Source organism: Lipophrys pholis (assembly GCF_963383615.2).
Source record: "Lipophrys pholis genome assembly, chromosome: 22".
Taxonomy (NCBI): Eukaryota; Metazoa; Chordata; class Actinopteri; order Blenniiformes; family Blenniidae; genus Lipophrys; species Lipophrys pholis.
Genome location: NC_137644.1, coordinates 18,772,971 through 18,791,841, shown reverse-complemented (window position 1 = coordinate 18,791,841; position 18,871 = coordinate 18,772,971). Strand labels below are relative to the sequence as shown.

Below are 18,871 nucleotides of genomic sequence, written 5' to 3'. Positions count from 1 at the left end.
CTGAGTGCCGAGATCAGCTTTTTAAAGATGTATTCTATCGTTTCGCCAGTTTAGAAGAAATTTGGAATTTAACACACATAAAAGAACTCTGAAGGGTTAATTTCCTGTGCTTTCTTTTTAAAATAAAAGCCTAAAATGTAAGCGACGCCCACACATCTCTGCATGACTGTTCCCTTGAGATTCTGTCTCGTCGCCACACTCTGTGCATGATGAACAGCCCGTATGCTGTCTTTTCTTTCTTTGGTGTTTTGTTTTCTTAGATGGAGAGCACAAATCGATCCTCGTTTATTTCTCGACGGGAGTACAGTAGCAACATCTGTAATGTGACTTATAGCTGCCGGATGGAGGAAAACTGTGGTGATGAAACTGAAAATGGTTGAAGGTTGGAGCACGACAAAAAATAAAATAAAAAATCCCTCATACTGCAAATAGCAAAGTTTTTAAAAGGCTTTCGACTGACTGAAGGAGTCTTGACTGAACATTTCCTGACATTAATATGCCTCCTTTTGGCTGCACCCCGATGAGTTTTATGTCATGTGTACATTTCAGCTGAGGTTTCTTACCTGTTTCTCTTTATATTTTTTTGTACCCGTGCCTCCTCTTGACCTTGCTCGCCGGGAAGCAGCTTTACTTCCCCTCTGTGTGCGTCATTGCGGTGCCATCCTCCGAACCCCGGAGCTCCACTTCAGTATAATAATGAAGCAATCTGCGGCCATCAAAAACTGCTACCGTTTCCATTATTAGTAGTTTTATTTTGTTTCAGGACACCTTAGCTGGAGCCCTTGCTCCGGAGGAAAAAAACAAATAAAATAAAGAAACACCCTTATTGCAGATATATTAAGTCTGAGCTATGGTAAGTGCTTGTGCTTTTAAGCAATGAGAAGTGTTTTTCTTTTTTTTTTTTCTTTTTTTTTATACAGCATTTATATACAGCGTCTATACATACAACATTCACACCAACACGGGTGTCGCGGTCATGCCAGTCTACATACACCCTCCATTTTTTTTGACTGTTTTTTTCTTTAAAAAAAAAAAAAGAAGAGAGAAAAAGAACAAAAAAAAAAAAAAAAGCAGGTATAACAGAGACACATACATACAAGCAAATCCAGAAAGCACCAGGTTCAAGTTGAAGAAAAAAATCTAAATAAAAAAATAATAGCATGCATATAAATCTTTGGAAAATGGCTTCTGTTTAAAAACACATGTGGTTTATTCTACATTTTTCGACGCTATGTTCACCTTGTTTTGATGGAAAACGCACAGCGGGAGAAGGGTCAAGGGGGTGGGGGTGGGGGGGGGCTGGAATGTGGACGAAGAGAAAGTGGTGAAAACACGCAGGACTAAAGCGACGCCGAAGCAAGCACGAGAAATCACAACGTGATAGAAGTCAAGGTTGCTTTTTATCTCTACTTGAATTGAGTACAATACAAATAGAAACTCTCTGGAGGAGTGCAGCTGGGTAATGTTACACTCTGCTCCTAGTACACAGGAAATATCTAGTACATTCTAGTATACCGGTGGTTGAAGGTAAGACACAAGTTAACCCTTCGGCTGCCTGCTCTACAGGCCAGCGCTCATAGAATTTACACAGTGGCTGATAAGAGTTGATCAAATTCATTTTTTTGGGGGTTCGGGTTCATTTCTGAATTTCGATTTCGTCCATTGATCTGCACAAGTTATACACATTCATTACTTCTTACTGTGGTTTGCTGGAAGCTGTGTGTGATATTCAAAACGATATGTTGTGTTTTAGGTCCATGTCCGGTAGAGTTTTATGAAAGCGTGTGTGGATTAACAACATTGTCATATGCAGAAAGGGGGCGGCAGTCATTTCTTTTACGGGGGTTTAGGTGGTCAAACACACACACACTGACATAAAACGTTCACGCGCTCATTTACAAACACACACTTCCTCGGCGGCGGCGCCTCTACTTCTTCCGGTAGTTGCCCAGCTGGATGGCGGAGCGGTCGGAGACGCAGCGGAAGGTGACGGGCTGGACTTCCCAGTAGGACACGGGGTTGCTGAACAGGCTGATGCCGGAGTACATGGCCTTCTTGGTGTTGAAGCCGGGAGGACAGAAGTCCTCGGTTCCCACGGCGGCGATCTTGTTGGCGTGGAGGTAGACCACCTGGAGAAGGGACGGGAAAACGACGGCGATAATTTGGATTTTTTGGGGGGATGTAAACCGATGAAAGTCATCAGGAGCCACCTCAAAGCGGCTGAGTCAAACATTTTTGTTTTCCTGATCTAAAAACCATGGATAAGAGTTTCCTGGATGATAATGAGAAGAAGATCAATGCTGCACGAAAACAGCCGCTGAGGGAAAAACAATCATAAAAAAAACATGAAACCTGGAGGTGATTGGTGTGACGAGCAAGGACAGCAAATATGGAGACTATTGGAAGACGGCGACCCAATTTCCTAATGGGAAATGCCCAAAGAAAAGGAGGAAGATAAAAACCATATGAACTAAAGAAAGGATGAAACAGGCAGCCATGACGAATAGGTATTAAAAAAAACTCAAATTAATAAATTAACAATAAATGATCGTTTACATAATGCAGTAAAAATGGTTGAAATTGCGAGTGGAGGACCTTTTTTTTTTTTTTTTTCTTCAGGAAAACGAAAAAGAAAATAGAAAAAGGAAAATGACAAAAGACGAAAAAGAAGAAGGGAAAACAGAAGGGCAAAAGAAAACAAATGCTATTACTGTATAGCTAAACTAACCACAGGAAACACACCGCCGCTATAAATAGTTAAACAGCTAAAGCGGCTAAAATAGCCAAGACGCATAAAATAGAAAAGGCGGGAAAATCCATGAACTAAAAGAGGAAACATCATTAGAAATAGCTACAACAGCTACAAATGGAATAAAATAGAAAAGCAACCTTAATCTTTGTTTACAAAAAATTGTATTTGGTTGAAAATTGTGAAATTTATTTTGATCATAAAGGCTGCAGATCCCTGATGTCAATCTTCTTGTGCTTTTGGTATTTTGATTTGAAAACATTCTGTTTTTATTGAACATGACTGATTCATGTTTTTAGACCCAGTATCAACCAATGAAAATCATTTTAATGAATTATTCCAACAAGCTGACGAGTTTGATTCCCCGCTTGCGTGTGAAGGTAATGGGCGATCATCTGCATTAGTCCTGGTTCCTTTTAATGAACAAAGCACATTTTGTTCTGCAGCAATTACCCCAAAATGAAAGAGGTTTGTTGAGATAAGTTTGTTGTTTATTAGAAATGAGTGTCTGCACAGCCTGTACCCTGCAGAGAGAACGGGTAACGGCATCGTATGGGAGGCTACCAGCAGCCCACTCAGCAAACAAGCTCTAAACGAATCCATGTGGCCCTTGTTATGGTAGCCTTGCTTGACTTGTAATCGGACTGCGATAACCTAAACAAACCAAACGCGGCAGAGTAAACTTTTGCAACGTGTTTGAGAGCGATCGGACCGTGAGAGAACAAAGTCAGAACTAAACGGTTGCAACAAAAAAAAAAAAAACACCAAAACAATCCCCCTGTGATCTTGTTGAGTCGGTCAAACCTGCGATATAAACAAGTCGTACAGTATTGACGGTGCGATCGGAGCCGGCTTGTACCTGGATGTACTTATGGTCGGCCAGACCGGGGGGGACGGAGGTCAGGGCGTTGTTGTCGAGGTGCAGCTCCCGCAGGTGAGGCATGTTGGCGAGGGTCCCGTTCTCCACCGAGCTGATCTCGTTGTAGCTCAGACCGAGCCTGCGAGCACAAAATCAGGCGGTTGGGAAACTTGTGGTGATTCATTTAGTAATTGTTCTGTTAAGGGACGAGTCGGGAGTGAAAGGTAAAGTTGAAACGTTAATATTTGAACTAATAAAACAAACTTTTGATTGAAAGCCGACTGAACCTAAAACGTTTGAATTTACTGCTATTATATATACTTTTGACTTTGTCGTAGTTTCTTGCTTTCATCCAGCGATTCGGGGACGAAGAGCGCCTGGAAATCGAATTTCCTTTGTTCCAAATCCCGACTTAGATATGAGGGTCTGCACGATCACTGAAAGCGACTGACCTGTATACGTGTTGTGTGTTTTGAATGTTGTTGTTTTGCCATTTTGCTTTTCTTTTCTTTTTTTCCCACTCTATTTTATTTTATTATGCTCGTTTCGAGATGGTTGTTGTAGGACCCCCCTGACAAATGAGATGCTACATCCAGTAGATATTTAATAAAACAAACAAACAAACGAATACATAAATAAGATTAAAATGTGCAGGATAATATCAAATATTCTAAGAAATATTAGAAAATGCAAAAAAAATTAAAATTCATATCCTCTTCAATTTCTATTTGTTGTTTTATCTGGAATAACATATAAATATGATTAAAGTTGCACCATTAAGTTAAACACTGTTTGGGTTTAATAATACAGAGAAGTTACCAGAAGTACCATGAAGGAAATTGAATTAAACACGAGGAAAACAAAGAATTGGTAAATATATGTAAGTTTAACTTCTACTTGGTCCTTGTTCAAACATTTCTCCGCTTGTTTTGTTCCACAATTTAAAAGTTTGGTATGAGACGTTACCTGGTAAGTAAAGCGTTAAAGAGAAGCTGGTGGATGAACATGAACCCACCAACACAAGTATGTTTTCACTTAAACATACATTTAATTACTGAGAGGTGAATAATTTGATTTCCATGTGAAACGCTGGATTTGTTTGGTCTGAGGATTAAATGATTTTGTGTTTGTAAATAAATAAATAAAGCTGACTTGACTTGTATTTCTAAATGCGCCTATGGATTCTCATCGGAGAAGAGACGAATGAAGGTGAGCTGCAGTAAAAAAAACAAGTGTGTATAAATGTGTGTATGGATAGTATGGGGAGGACGGAGATGAAGCAGTGAGGATTCATGGAGGGAAGGAAGTCCAAGTACCTGAAGCAGTGGGAGTTGTACTATAGTAAAGTAGTGAGACCAATCAGTTTTATCTGATCTGATGTGGAGGAAAAAAAGGAATAGTTTTTACTTGGCCAGGTTCTTCAGGCCCTTGAGGCCTCCAGCTGTGACTTTGGAGATCTTGTTTCCATCCAGGTGAAGCTCAGACAGAGAGCCGGGCAGGCCTGCCGAAGCACAAGAGCCGGGTCATCGTCAGACTTCAGACTCCTTTAAATACTACCTTCTATTCTACATGATAGGAGGAGCAGCTTTTACATAGCGAACATTTCAGAATGTACGTCTGCAGAACTGATCGGGTCTCGACCCGGCTCCCCCTGACTGGACTCACTGATAAACCAAATCCTCTATTGCAGGAATTATTTGTAGAATTCCGTGTACCTTTGGGGATTTCTGTGATCTCGGTGTCGGCAATGCGAATGTACGAGACCCGTTTCAGGTCACCGAAAGCGCTGGCCTCAATTCCTGCGCTCTTCAGAGGATTGGACCCGAGCTCTGGAAAAGAATCGCAAAAGAAAGAGAGAATGGAGAAACAATTGAAGCCAAACAAAGGAGGCAGAAGGGGCGAGGAAGAGGAGCAGTAATGGATCATGTTGATGGAGTGAATTCCTGTCCTGGTGTGTTACGGGAAGAAAGCGCTGACTCGTGAATAAACCCTTGAGCAAGAGAATGGCTTGTGTTTGCAGAGTAGTTGTTTTCTTCCCACCAGATTTCCCTGTTCCCCCCAGAGGGATCAGAACTCCTTTTGAGTGTCTGAATCCACTTTCTGATCTTCAGTTGTTCAACGACAGAATGTCGTCTTTGTGGTTGGAATTGAGTGAGAGAATCTCTTCGCTTCAGAACAAAGAAACACGTGGTGTCGGCATGTTTGACACACAACTAACCAACAGCAAATGTTTCTTTTCTGCACAGTGTCTGAATATATAATATGATGTGATATAATATAATATAATATAATATCAGTCAGTAATGTAATTCTTACATGCTCCTTTCATCTCATTTTTATACAAATTTCTACAGTTAAATAAGGATATCTTTTCCAAAAAGACCAGTCATCAAACTTATAATAGATAAATATAATGCATAATCTATCTATGTACTTTAGATGAACACCTTTCTTTATTGTGCTTTTTTTTTTAAAGATTCTTACACACTACGGCCTTTTTCTGTGCCAGTTTGGGATCTTGTTGACATTTCAGCTGAGATAAATATACTTATAGGTTTTTTTTTATATTACAAATTCTGGTTTCATGTGTAACATATATGTGTGACTATGGCATCCTTAAATTCAGTATTTCCACAAATTAACACCTGAGGCAGAGAAGAAGTTTCAAGATAGGTTTCACTTTGGCGACACTCGTTTGGTCTTTTGTTGTGGTCGTACCCATGACGATGATGTTGAACATGTCCTGGAAGGAGGCCTTCTTGATCTTGGTGATCTCGTTCTCGTGGATGCGGAGCTCCTGCAGGCTCTTGGGCATGTTGGCGGGCATTTCTTTCAGCATGTTCTTGGACAGGTAGAGGCGCTGCAGCTTGGTCAGAGGCGTGAGGGCCTTAGCGTGGATGACGGTGATTTTGTTGTTGACGAGAATCAGAGCCTGAGAAGAGAAATGAGAATGTGAGGCTTGTATTCTGGCCACATTGGGGGGGTGCGGCTCAGGGAAGATGGATTTAAGGGGAGTACCGTTTGCTTTGTCATCAGTTTTCGCTCTTTTCAGTCTGTTCTTGTTTATCTGTGTTCAACATTCCTCCAGGGAGTTAAATATCATCTGAAACGTTACGCCTTGGTGATTTTCACTTCTTTAACTGCGACAAAATCATTTCTTGAACAAATCCTTCTGGACAAACAAAAACCAAACGAGAGCTCGGCAGCTGTTTGACGCTCCGACGCGATGCCTTCACTGTCCAGATGGAAGGTCAAGTTCAAGTCCACTGCGAGCTTTTCGGAGGAATCTGACGTGAGTCAGTGTGAGGTATGCGGACCGTTCCCTCAGAGAGGCCGGCCTCATTACCCCGCTCGTCAGACAGAAGTATTTATTGCATGGGAGAAAGCGACGGTGAGTTTGGAGGTGAAAGACTTTAAGGCTGAAAGCCCTGGGGGTGAATACTTTCCATGCACCTGGTGAGTCACGGGGGAAGAGTGAATGCTGGTTTCTAGGTGGCAATGATTGAAGAAGAAGAGCATTACAAGTATATGGACGAGGGAGAGTTGCTTGTGAGTCATGGTAAACAGACTGTGACTGAAAATTACAACATTTCATAACATCTGCACGGACTGTATTAATCATATCTTAAGAAATGAAGATTTAATGCAAGACTTGTTTCCCAAGGGGATGCTCAAAGTTTCATTTTGAAGAGGGGCTGCAGTCGGTTATATAAGAGCAACTATTGCACAATACGGGGGAATAAAAAAATCGAGCACTAAATACTTCAGAAAAAACTTGTGTTTTGTTTAGTTTTCTGGGTGTGGCGTGTCTCCTCGGTGTCTGTCCTCTCACCATGTTCCCTGCTTCTATTGTTTCTCTGTTGGTTTGGAGTACAGTATCCTCCACGGGTCTGGAGGTACTTTTAGAAGGTCACTCAGAGTAGAGTCAGTATTTGTGTAAACAGTTTAACCCGGCGGGATGTTTCTTACGTGCAGTCCTTTGAGGTTCTTGAAGTCGTTCTCCTTGATCTCGGTGATCTTGTTGTTCTGCAGGTCCAGCAGTGTGGTGTCATCAGGAATGTCCTCAGGAACGGATTTCAGGCCTGAAATGAGAAACTCATTATTATCAACTGGATTCACTTCAGGTTTAGGCGCTGCAAGGGGAACGGCACACTGACCTCAGCAGGACATGAATAAGAACTTGATACCTGCTTTCCTCCATGACTTTCTGATAAAATTACACACATAGAGTTTTGTTGCCTCACGTTACAATAAATGATGGAAGATTATTGTTCAATCAACTAAAAGCAGGCTGCAGTGTTGTTTTAGCAGTGTAGTGGTTTAATATTATCAAAGTATCTCTAAGTCTCATTTGAAACTGGGACATTTGTATGCATTCAGTAACTTTAATGTCCATTTTAAAATATTTTCTGAAGTATTGAACGCTGTTACTTAATCTGTTACTTAAATTATATTCTTCATCGCTTGAATTTCTTCTGCAACATCACACAGAGAATGTGTTCTCACATTTGCTCGACAAAGTTGTGTACCTTAGTCCCATAGAGACCAAGAAACGATGCTTTGTTTGATGTGTTCAACATTCTAACAATGCCTATATTGAATCCATTGGCGCCAATAAACCAGAGATAAATGACACGTTAAATCAAAGTCATCTTGTTTTTTAGGGGAGTTCTGAAGCCATCCCTGTGGAGCGGCAAAAAAAATCCATTAGAGTTCTGGTAAAAGACATACAGCACTATTTTATGGGAATAAAGAATAATAATAAGCTTAATTAGAATTATTTGGTATCAATCAAGGGATGAGTCAACAATCAGCCGATGAACAAATTCTTAAAATTGGGCGAAATTATAAATATTTCCTATATTTCATTGGGTTTTAAAAGCTTTTTTTTTTTTTTTTTTTAAAGTCAATTGTTGAACTGAGTTGTAAGTATTTCCATCACATTTGATTGGGTGTGGTTAATCTCACTGGGACTGACCAACATTCACAAATATGTCCGTTTTTTTGTGCTTCGAGGCACATCTGATGGAATTGGACCTGGAAAGTACATTTCCTTTGGCGCCAGTAGGCGACTGCATACCTGGACTGTGAGGTATCTTGTTTGACTTGGACGCCGCGCGTCACAGTCGCTGCGACACAGAAAATTGGATCTGCAGATAGAAAGTCTGGGAGCAGCAGGGAGATTCACCTTCACTGGAAACTGCAGCGAGATGCGTAATGACTGGTTTTACATCTGAGACGAAGAGGCGTAGAGTAAATTGTTTAACCAAGGAGCTCACACTTTGTGGTCCCCGTACGTACGTCTGGATGGATTCAGTCGTCAAGCTTGTGACGACTTCTGTTCACACAAACATTACCGCCAGCCGGGTTTGTTTTTCTCTCAGTGTTTCCAGCTCGACACTGGATGATCTATCGCAGCTGTTTGTGGTCACAGCACCACAATGTATACCCGCACTCCTGCACACGTCTTCTTCTGCGTTGTTGTCCAAAAGTCAAACTATTACAAGCCCTTCCTTCTCATATTCAGTTTTTCTAAGCGAATCTATCAATTGAACAGCATAACATAAAGAATATAAAACTTGATTTGTACCAAAAATAAGGACAACTGACAGAAAAGAACAAAATAATTGAGTGATTTGGGGTATTTGGCAGGTCATGAATAGAAGAAATGCGACTTTTACCAATGTTCTCATCACGATTAAAGTCTAGGTTGTTTTATTTAATCACAGTGATTGGGAAATCAACTGCAATCATCTACAAATTTTCCAAGGAATAATGACAAGCATTTATGTAATATCCATTCGACAAGCTGATCTGGCCGCATCATCAAACACTCATTCGGGTTTGGGCAAGTTTGGATCGTCTGGGGTGGGTTGGTCAGAGGTGTGGGAGGATGTGAAGTGCAAACTGTGCACTTTATGCACTTCTTTTACAAGATGCAGTTTGAATGGTGGTTTGGACTCTTCTTTTTTCTTTTTTTAGGAACACCGTGTGCTCGTAGCTAACAGCAAACAGGCTCCTCGGTTTACTAATCAGCTGAGATATTCTCATAGAGTTGGCAGCCACAAGCAGAACTTTTAATATCTTGGCTCAAAGTCACGTTTGGAAATGCATGCTTTTGAATAATGAGCAGACACCTCTGTCCTGTGTGTGTGTGTGTGTGTGTGTGTGTGTGTGTGAGTCCACACACATAGTACATGCTAAAAACTTTTGCGTCTCCGCCCGTGTGTTTGCGTGCATGCCAGCAGGTCTGGAGAGCAGATGGGGGCTCGGGGGGCCAACGGACCTGATCCAGGAGTGAAGTATCCAGGCATGGGGAGAGAGCTGATGCTCGGCTGGAGCCATGATGTAATGGAACAGTTGGTTTTTTTTTGTTGTTTTTCTTTTAAATGAATATTATTCTCTACAGCTTTCTGGTTCTCCAAACTCCCGTCTGAGGCCCTGACGTCCCACCCACCTGCTCACATTCCCAAATCTGAAAGTGACTCTATTTATTCCTTATATCCTTTATATTGTTGCCTCGGTGTGGCCCGACAGCTCCCCCTCTCCTTTATCTGTCTCCATGAAGCTCACGCCCCTCCCTTTCCAAACAAGAGCAGAGCCAGAAAATCTATCAAACCCAACAGTGCAGGGAAGCACTTTTATATAATAGGCTTGAATACATGAGGTCGGGGACTTTTCTGCCGCCATGTTTGTGAGATGACTCAAGCCCTTGTGTATGCCATACATCAAATTAGAAAAACATAGCAGATAAGCTCCAAACAACAAAGACAGCAATTGAGTAAATTGTTATGACTGAGCGGAGGTAAAAAAAGCTGACTAAGTAATTGTAGTCTTTCAGCCTTGGTAAATAACATTGGCCGGACTTTATGTTGGGAAACATGCTTTGGATGATTGATGGATATTTGCAGGACTTTCCTGAGACCGGGCTAACCCTAAAAACAACGATTTGCCGGGAAGTAGATAATAATACCGTTGTTACAGGAAGTGGAACGAGACTCATGGCATCTGTGAGCGTTTAGCGTATCAACGCTTGTGTCATGCTCTCTGGACGGCTTCGCAAAAAAAAGAAAAAAAAAGAAAGTGCAACCTAATACACCCTTCCACTGACCCTGTGGGTTTGGGTGGAGGGAAGAGAGTCTGTGACTTTTATTTCCTGCTCCTAAAAACGAGCAGTGTCACTCTGTGCAATAAATGTACAGTAAAACTACGACAGCCACCCGTCTGACCTCAAGATCTGCTCCTTCACAGTGAGCTCAGCTGTGTGGAATCCAGGCCAGAGCACCAAATGGAGGCTGGGATGAAGAAAATGGATGAGGATGAGAGGAGTGTCCGACTCTCTTTAGGTTGTGGATTATATGCTTGTGGGTAATTTTAGGAATTAGGTCGGTGAGTTGTGTCATAAGGAGTATTATTACAGTGGTATCTTTCAGGACTCTATACAAGAAAGAAAATATGTAAACCCATTTTTAATTATTTTTGTCATTATGTGTAATATTGTCACAACAATTTCACATGTTGATTGGACCCAGCCATTATAAGAATAAAGGAAGAGAAACCTCGTACTAATTTCTTCAAAAATAACCAAGCCTAATTGATAAAATGTTCTAAAGACCTCTTTAAAAACACTCAAATGATTTGAATATGCTATTCATAAAAAGCATTGGTTGATGCGTATAGATATATAATGCCACACCAAAAAGATTTTCCCAAACGCTTCCATTCCATATTTATTTGGGGGACTTTTATAAGACTGAAACGAATCGCAAAGTCATCTTGAATGAGCTAGGTGTTAACCAGTCCACACTTTTTCCACAAATGGAGACAATTTAGTTCTGTGGCGACACCACGAGAAGAAAACACACAGCCAGTCTGACTCTGGAGGCTCGGTGACGTAAAGACAAAAACAAACAAAAACAACAATAAAAAAAAGAGGAAGCATTGAGCAACCGCCAAAGACGTGAAAAATGTTGAAATCTCTGTTCCTCAGTCTATATTACGCAAAGCTGAAGTAACGTGGCAATGACAGGATAACACAGAGGTCACTGCTTTTAAAAAGAAAACCTTCACGCTCCAAAAAACAAGAATGAAAAATGTGTTGTTGGATGATGAAGATTTGTGTGTGAAGTGTATTTGCTTGGGAAGGGTCGTCAGCACTGTATGTGTTATATAACGATCAGTGCATACCAACATGCAAACTATAATCTTAAAGTAAGGTAGAGGGATCATCATAACTTGAGGCTGCGATGTCATTTTAGGGCCACTTGTCAATATGAAGGGGGAAGTGAATGATCAAGTTTATCTACAGTAGGTACCCCCTACAGGTCAGTTCCAGACTAAATGTCCACCTGATAAAATTCTGATCAATTCATGAAAAAAATACATAAATAAATAAATAAATAAGAATTTGTAGGATGTCATTTTCTCACTCATAATAGTCTTATGCACTATACTTTTTTCCTGTTTGGTAAATTTCTTTGTTTCATATTGTCGAAAACGTTGAGGTTTTGAACTGGTAAACAACTGGAGGACATTACTTTACACTGTGGGCGATGACATTTTACAAAAGGGACAATTATTTAAAAATTCAAGAATTTGACAATGAATAGAGACGAGAGTGATCATGTTGTGGTTGTTCTAATACACAGGCGACATGTTAACACTACTATCATAAATACCCATTTTCTTCAGGTATGCACGACTAAACACTCCACAGCAACACAATTCAAATTTAAATATATATAATCTATGATCTACATTGATATGAAAGAAAATCCAGTTCACAGCTGAACGTAGCATCTCTTGGAGGAGGGGGCGTCTGTTCTTACCGAGGTCCGAGCACTGGATCACACGGAGGTGGCACTGGCATCTGAAGGGGCACTTGGGCCCATCGGGCATGGGACGACTGAAAAAATCAGGGGTCTCTTCGGGAATAAATCCGGATCCGGGGTCGTCCATCATGAAGTCTAGGAAGCCCGACTGACGGAAGGGCAAAGCCCAGCAGGCTGTGACCAGGAGCAGAGAGAGACAGGCCGACCTCATGGTGCCGCGAGCAGGGAGCCTGAAATGACACATGGCAGAGGTTTGGGTGGATACGCTCTGAAAACGGTCAATTTACAAACTACTAAATAGTGTTTAAGTGTCTCTATCTTGCAATGTGACGCTATAGAGAGAGAGGGGGATGCTTCAGTTCAGCGCTGCAGTGCATGTGGAGTTAAAGGCTCGTTTCAGAAGAGGAGACGCCGACTGAAGTCAAAGGTGAAGGGTGGAGGGCAGCAGCCACAACTTTAAACACTTCAGTGTAACAATTTAACACCATTGGGCCAACAAGGTGTTTTACTGTTTTAGGCAGAAATGTGGTTTAGCTGGGGACTGATGTAAAGGCAAAGGAGAAAATTACACAATATAAGCATTCCTGTTTCCAGAAGTCGTAATACTTTGCTGAGATTTTGCTTTTGGCTGTGCAATGTTTAATTTAAGAGTTCTCCACAATCCTTTTCATGTTATAAATGTATCAATGAAACTTTATTGTCAGTTTAACCCCAATTCTACCCATCAACACCATAATGTGTTTATACATTTAAATATGTTTACAATTTAGATTCAGGTTTTGGAAAAGGATGCACACGTGTGACTTGTCTTTCTTTTTGTTGGTTTTTTTTACGATTAAAGTAGCAGAAGCTTGAGGTTTCAAACATTTGTCCTTCTAAATTTACTTCACAAGTTGATCAAATGATTCAAGGAGTATGTTGGAGTTGACGTTTTAATTTGGATGCATTTCACAAATTACATACACGTAAATATTCAAGCATATTTTGGAGAAATATTTCACTCAACGTTTATAAAATCCAAGCAGAATACTCCTGGTTGGAGTCCAGTTTGGGCTGTTTCTGTGTGGGCTTTGCACGTTCTCTGACTACATGCATTGGTGCTTCCTCTCACAGTCCCAAAAACATGCATTCAAAGATAAGTGATGTCTTCAAACTGCCCGTGGGTGTCGACATGAGTGTGTGTGACTGTCTGTGTCTCAGTGTTTGCCCTGCTAAACTGTCCATGGTTATACCGCTTTGGAGGGTAACCATTTTTATCCTCAGCACATCTCTGAATGCAGAGAATCCAACTTCCTCACTATTGTCTATTTCTAAACACACACACACAAACTCACACTTGCCCTCAATGCGGTCATACTTACAAACCTCCTGACCTTTTACACAATGGCACACGCATGCACAGTCTTGAAAACCCAAGGCAGTCTCCTCACTGCAGTTTCTCCTTTCCCTCGTGGTGCCACAATAATTAAAGGGCCGATTTGAGCCGCAGCTGCTAACAAATGATTTGGGAGCAGTTGGCCCTGCAGCAGACCTTGACCTGAACATCATGACTAGGATGATGAAACTAAACCCAAAACCATCAGCTTCAAAAGGCCCAGAGCAACTTGGGGCCGGTTTATATGGCCCATTGGGAAGAAGCTTTATGTGCTGCGTCTGTTGCTCTGTGTGAGTGTGAATTAGCATGTTCCCGTGTCTGTGTGCTTACTTGTGCGGAACAAAGCGATGTGTCGTGTATCCCGACGCCCAAGCAGTGGACTGCATCTCGTTGGCACCGAAGTGTCGTGACGCCACATGAACTCTCCCGACTTTGCATTTGGGGATATTAAATAATTTCCTCTGACTGCACCGACTGCGTGAGGCCACGGGAGACGGCCGGGTTGGAGCCTTGTAAAGACTTTTAATAGTGCATCTGTGAGATTGAGCGAGGAAGTATGAGACGGATTCTCTGGCGTAATGTAAATCCCCGGTAAGGTTACATCGGGTCGTGTGGATCATGGCTCAGAGCGACTCCATACACAAACGGTAATTACAGTCCTTGTCCGCGAAACAGTTGCCGCTTTGACACACTGCACAGCCTCAGTCCAGCGGTTACAGTGCCTGCATACAGTATGACCAAGACTGAGATCACTTCCATTCAGCGAGAGATTGTGTTGAATGAGGTGACTCTCCTTTGAAATGCACTTTCTTAAAACTCTTGTGCTGCGAAGCAGAGAATTACCCGAAAGGCCGATGCAGTGAGTCTGGAGTTGTGTCACACTGTGTTCAATGTCGAGATGCAGTTTTCCGTACATTTGGCATGCGCTTGCAGTGGGAGGTGTTGAAACAAAGAGCTCCGGTCTGAACATACAGCACATCCAGAGGAACATGTTGTTCCAGTCTTCGTCAGGCTGACTAATCTTGGCCGTGTTGGGATCTCATATCACAGTAAAGCTGAGAGTTCACTCCAACAAAAACCTTGTCTTGTAGACTTGGCAGCAGCCCTCCGCCGTCTTTTTGGATTTAGGGATGCAAGGCACTCCTGGGTCGATAGCTTTAGATGCCTTTGGATGTTCCCCCTTTTATAAATGCCAGACTGGCTGGGCCTGTCTTGTTGCATGACACGTTAACTGCCAATACTCTAACAGTATTAGAAAGTCAGTTTACAGAGCCATTGAAAGCCTCACATCTGGTACATCTTGCATGTTGAGACATTGTGTATTGAGTACAAAGCCGATGTGCCCGCTCTGTTTGAAGGAACAGCAACACACACAAATTAACACTGATTTTACTGCCAACTGCTGAACCTTATCTCCTCGCTTTGACCCGTGGCCAAGAGCACATAAACAGATATACATGGCCCGGTTCCGTGGTGCCGCATTTCTGAAAGACCTCCATGTGTCCTCCCATCAATCTGTCAGCCTTTTTCCATAAACACCTCAACAGCTTCTAATGGAAGCCAGAAGAAGAAGAAGAAGAAGAAGAAGAAGAAGAAGAAGAAGAAGAAGAAGAAGAAGAAGAAGAAGAAGAAGAAGAAGAAGAAGAAGAAGCTTGCCTATGATGTGAATTTGAAATACAATTAGGAAAATGAAATATAGGATATTATGAAGGATTATTGTTTACATAATGTTAGAACCACTTCTGCAGAATAAACCATGAGTGTTATTAATATTAAACCGACTTAAGGGTTTTAACATTAGGAACTTTGGACTGGACTATGTGGAAATGTATGGTTTCTTATTTAATGAGTAGTGGCAGAATATTGAGTCACCCGAATGTCTTGTCTGCAAGCATGCGAGGGTCTTTACAGTCCCAGCGTACATCGAAAGCGTTAACAGAGGCTTCCCCAGCTGGGATGAACCTATGGACAGATACATGAGACAACTTGCTGAGCCCCAGGCACCAGTTCTTTCATTATCAATCTGCTCTGATGTTTCCACGGGCCCCTGCAGGATGGACCCTATTCTGAGACGGTGCCCCTGCTTTAAACTCTACACACACACACACACACACACACACACACACACACACACACACACACACACACACACACACACACACACACACACACACACACACACACACACACACGCACACACGTTATGTTGCCATGCCTTTCTGAGACATTGTATGGACTCACATTCATTTCCTGCAGACTGGCTTTAACCTTATCCATCACTATTACTTCTAACTCTGTTATCTTAACCGTAGTGTTATCACATCTATTGAACATATGACACACACATGTGTGTGTGTGTTCCTTTTAATCCAGACATCAAAACGGCATGCTGGAACTCGCCTTGACCTGAAGATCTCAGCAGTATCAGGGCCTCAGATCTGCTCAGCATGAGACAACTTGGTGTTGTGAGCAAAAAGCCTCTTTTCCCTTGATATTTAAGTGTGATTCTTAATGATTGCACAAAGTAAGCAATCAAACCAGATATTGTAGTAAAGAAGCATGATCTCAATGTATATGATAGCTCTTCCAAATTGATGCATTACTCATATAAACAGTTGGAATTGTGGGTTTCTATGATATAATGTCTGGAGCCTGGGACAGCCTTTATTCCCAAGAGGTGAACTGACACTAACTGAGGAAAACTGGAGGACAATAACCTTCCTGTTAGTGGCTTTAAAGTCAGAGACTCAAAGTGCAAGACCCTCAAACCATCAAAAGATCACATCGAGTTCTGCTGCAGTTTTTGTTTCTCTGAAGAACATGGGACTTTACGAGATTGCACTATTCATATTGATGAGCTGATAAAAAGTAATGTCTAAATCTAAGGCAGCTGCAAAAACTTTGGACTCTATGTTAGAAAGATCTACAATCTATTATATCCCAGTCAATGACAAGTGATAGAGCGTTAAGTATTACTAGGTACCGTTCTCATATCCCTAAAACCTGCGATTCATAATGTCATGTATGTCTGACCAAGAAAAAAAGGGGTGGAGATTGACATTTCCTGTGGCGGCGGCATTCGTGTCAGCTCTCCTGTCTCCCTCCTTTGTCTCATCTCCCTCCCTCCCTCCCTCCCTCCCTCCCTCCCTCCCTCCCTCCCTCCTCCCTGAGTCTGGCCCTACCATTACTAATGATTCCCAGACAGGAAGCAAAGCTTGCATAAGGGGGTAAAGTCATTTTCCCTCCATTGCTTTGTCACTTTCTCCTCCTTGTTGCTTCCCTTCATTGACACATTACAGTCGATCACTGCTTTATCTGCAAGGAGCAGGACGGAGCATCGATGTAAGATAGTTCCACAATTCCTGCTAATCTAACCAGGATGGACTGCAATTTTTTTAAATAAAAGTGTAGCAGACACTGGTTACCACTCTCCTGTCCGCCTCCCATCCCCCCCACCCCCCACCTCCCCACCCCCAAATCCCCACAGGCCTGCATCTGCCTCTGCAGAGCGTCTGTCGGCAATGAATCACTGGAAGGTATTTACAAGGCCACAGGACATTTAAAACACGTGTGGCCCTTTTAACCCATCAGAAAGTGAATGATAGCCCCTCTCACTCCTACCTGGTTTCAAAAACACATATGCTCAGACACAAAAGAATAACTAATAACAACGCTGAAGTTGAGGCAAGACAGTAGTCAGTGCTTGTCACATTCAGCGAGTTCCTGATATATAACAGGGGGATTCTGTCAGTAAGGATACGTGCAGTGGAAAATGTGCCAAAGAGAAAGCCTGTAAACAATTTTAAGAGCCAGAAAGTTTTGCAATATGAGTAAAGCCAAATCAATCTGGATGTTTTTGGCCCAAAGAAATTCCTCCTTTTTCTGTACTATGATAAATGTGCTGTCTTTATGCAGCGAAACTATGAGAAAGTGTCAGACCAATAACGATTACTGACAGATCATTTCAGGGTCTTTCAAGCATGCCTGTTTTTTGTTTTTTTACATTCACTGTATGAGAAAGCCAGTAGGTGGTTAAACCACATTTCAGCTGTTCCATGAGAAGAGCTGTCGGCCTGCCATCAACCTCAGTCCCATTATCAACAGTCTGTGCTGCAGAAACGTGGACGAACTGCCCAACCTTCTCCCCCTTTCTTCTCTTTCCATCTCCTCCTCCCTGTTTGTGCTCTTTTCCCTTCCTTCCCCAGCTTCTCTCTTTTAGCCTACAATATTTTCTTTCCCTGTCTGACCCCTTAAAACTTTGGCTCGAAAGACCAACATGTGGAACTTTCTGGAATTCCTGTAAAAAAAGAAATACAGGTGAGGGGGGGGGGGGGGGGGGACTTCATGGCTGATGTCCATTTAATTCCATTGTTTTTTGGCTCTTGTTGACCCAGAGAATTGAAGTCCAGATGGAAAAAAAAAAAAGAAAACCCTGCAGCCCCTGAGTGCAAATCTGGGCCTTGTCTCCTCATTTCACTCACTTCTGGTTCAAATGTTAAACATCTGCTTGCTTCAACTACAAATCTGAACTCCTGAAACAACTTTTATAGCTCCGAGTGTATTTCAGTACCACGTATGTGCTTTTTTTTTTTTTTTAACTCTTTTCTCAGTGCCATTTTTGATTCTGTTTTGTTTCTTGGTTTCATTCCACTCCATTCAGTGCAGCTGAGCCTTATTAGGTTTTAGGTTTTTTTTCTCTTCCCCTGCTGGCATAAAGGATGTAATGAGTTAGCTGGGAGTTGTGTGGTGGCTTGCCGGGAAGCCGTCAGACCTCTCTTTGATAGAGGAAGCTGTACCATTACAGAATTAATAGCACTGTGTGTTGCCAGGTAGAGCACCTTTTTTGTTTTTTTTCCATCTCCTCTTCAAAGCCTCTCACGTCAAGTTGCCCCTAGCAATTTGGGTGCTGCTCTGCTTCTGTGGAAACACAGCAGTGTATGCCACGCCGGGCCGGGGGAGGTACACATTGAAAAGAACCAGAACCGGAGCAGACAGATAAGAGACTGGGGTTAAGATGGTCTGGCTGCTATCTGAAATGAGGGCTGCTTGGAACAGAA

General features: G+C 42.1%; 1 protein-coding gene across 2 annotated transcripts in view; it reads right to left on the bottom strand.

The window, feature by feature from the left end:
* Nucleotides 1-822: 822 nt before the first annotated feature.
* The window catches only part of dcn (decorin), a 32,543-nt gene continuing 14,494 nt past the window's right edge, over nt 823-18,871 (bottom strand). For both annotated transcript variants that reach the window (XM_080491759.1, XM_080491758.1), the window contains exons 3-9: nt 12,437-12,669; nt 7,578-7,690; nt 6,327-6,540; nt 5,324-5,437; nt 5,016-5,109; nt 3,609-3,747; nt 823-2,129 (exon numbers count right to left, since the gene is read on the bottom strand). In XM_080491759.1, coding sequence (XP_080347885.1) covers nt 1,929-2,129; nt 3,609-3,747; nt 5,016-5,109; nt 5,324-5,437; nt 6,327-6,540; nt 7,578-7,690; nt 12,437-12,650 — 1,089 coding nt within the window. In that variant the 5' untranslated portion in view covers nt 12,651-12,669 and the 3' untranslated portion in view covers nt 823-1,928. The remainder of the gene's footprint in view (nt 2,130-3,608; nt 3,748-5,015; nt 5,110-5,323; nt 5,438-6,326; nt 6,541-7,577; nt 7,691-12,436; nt 12,670-18,871) is intronic.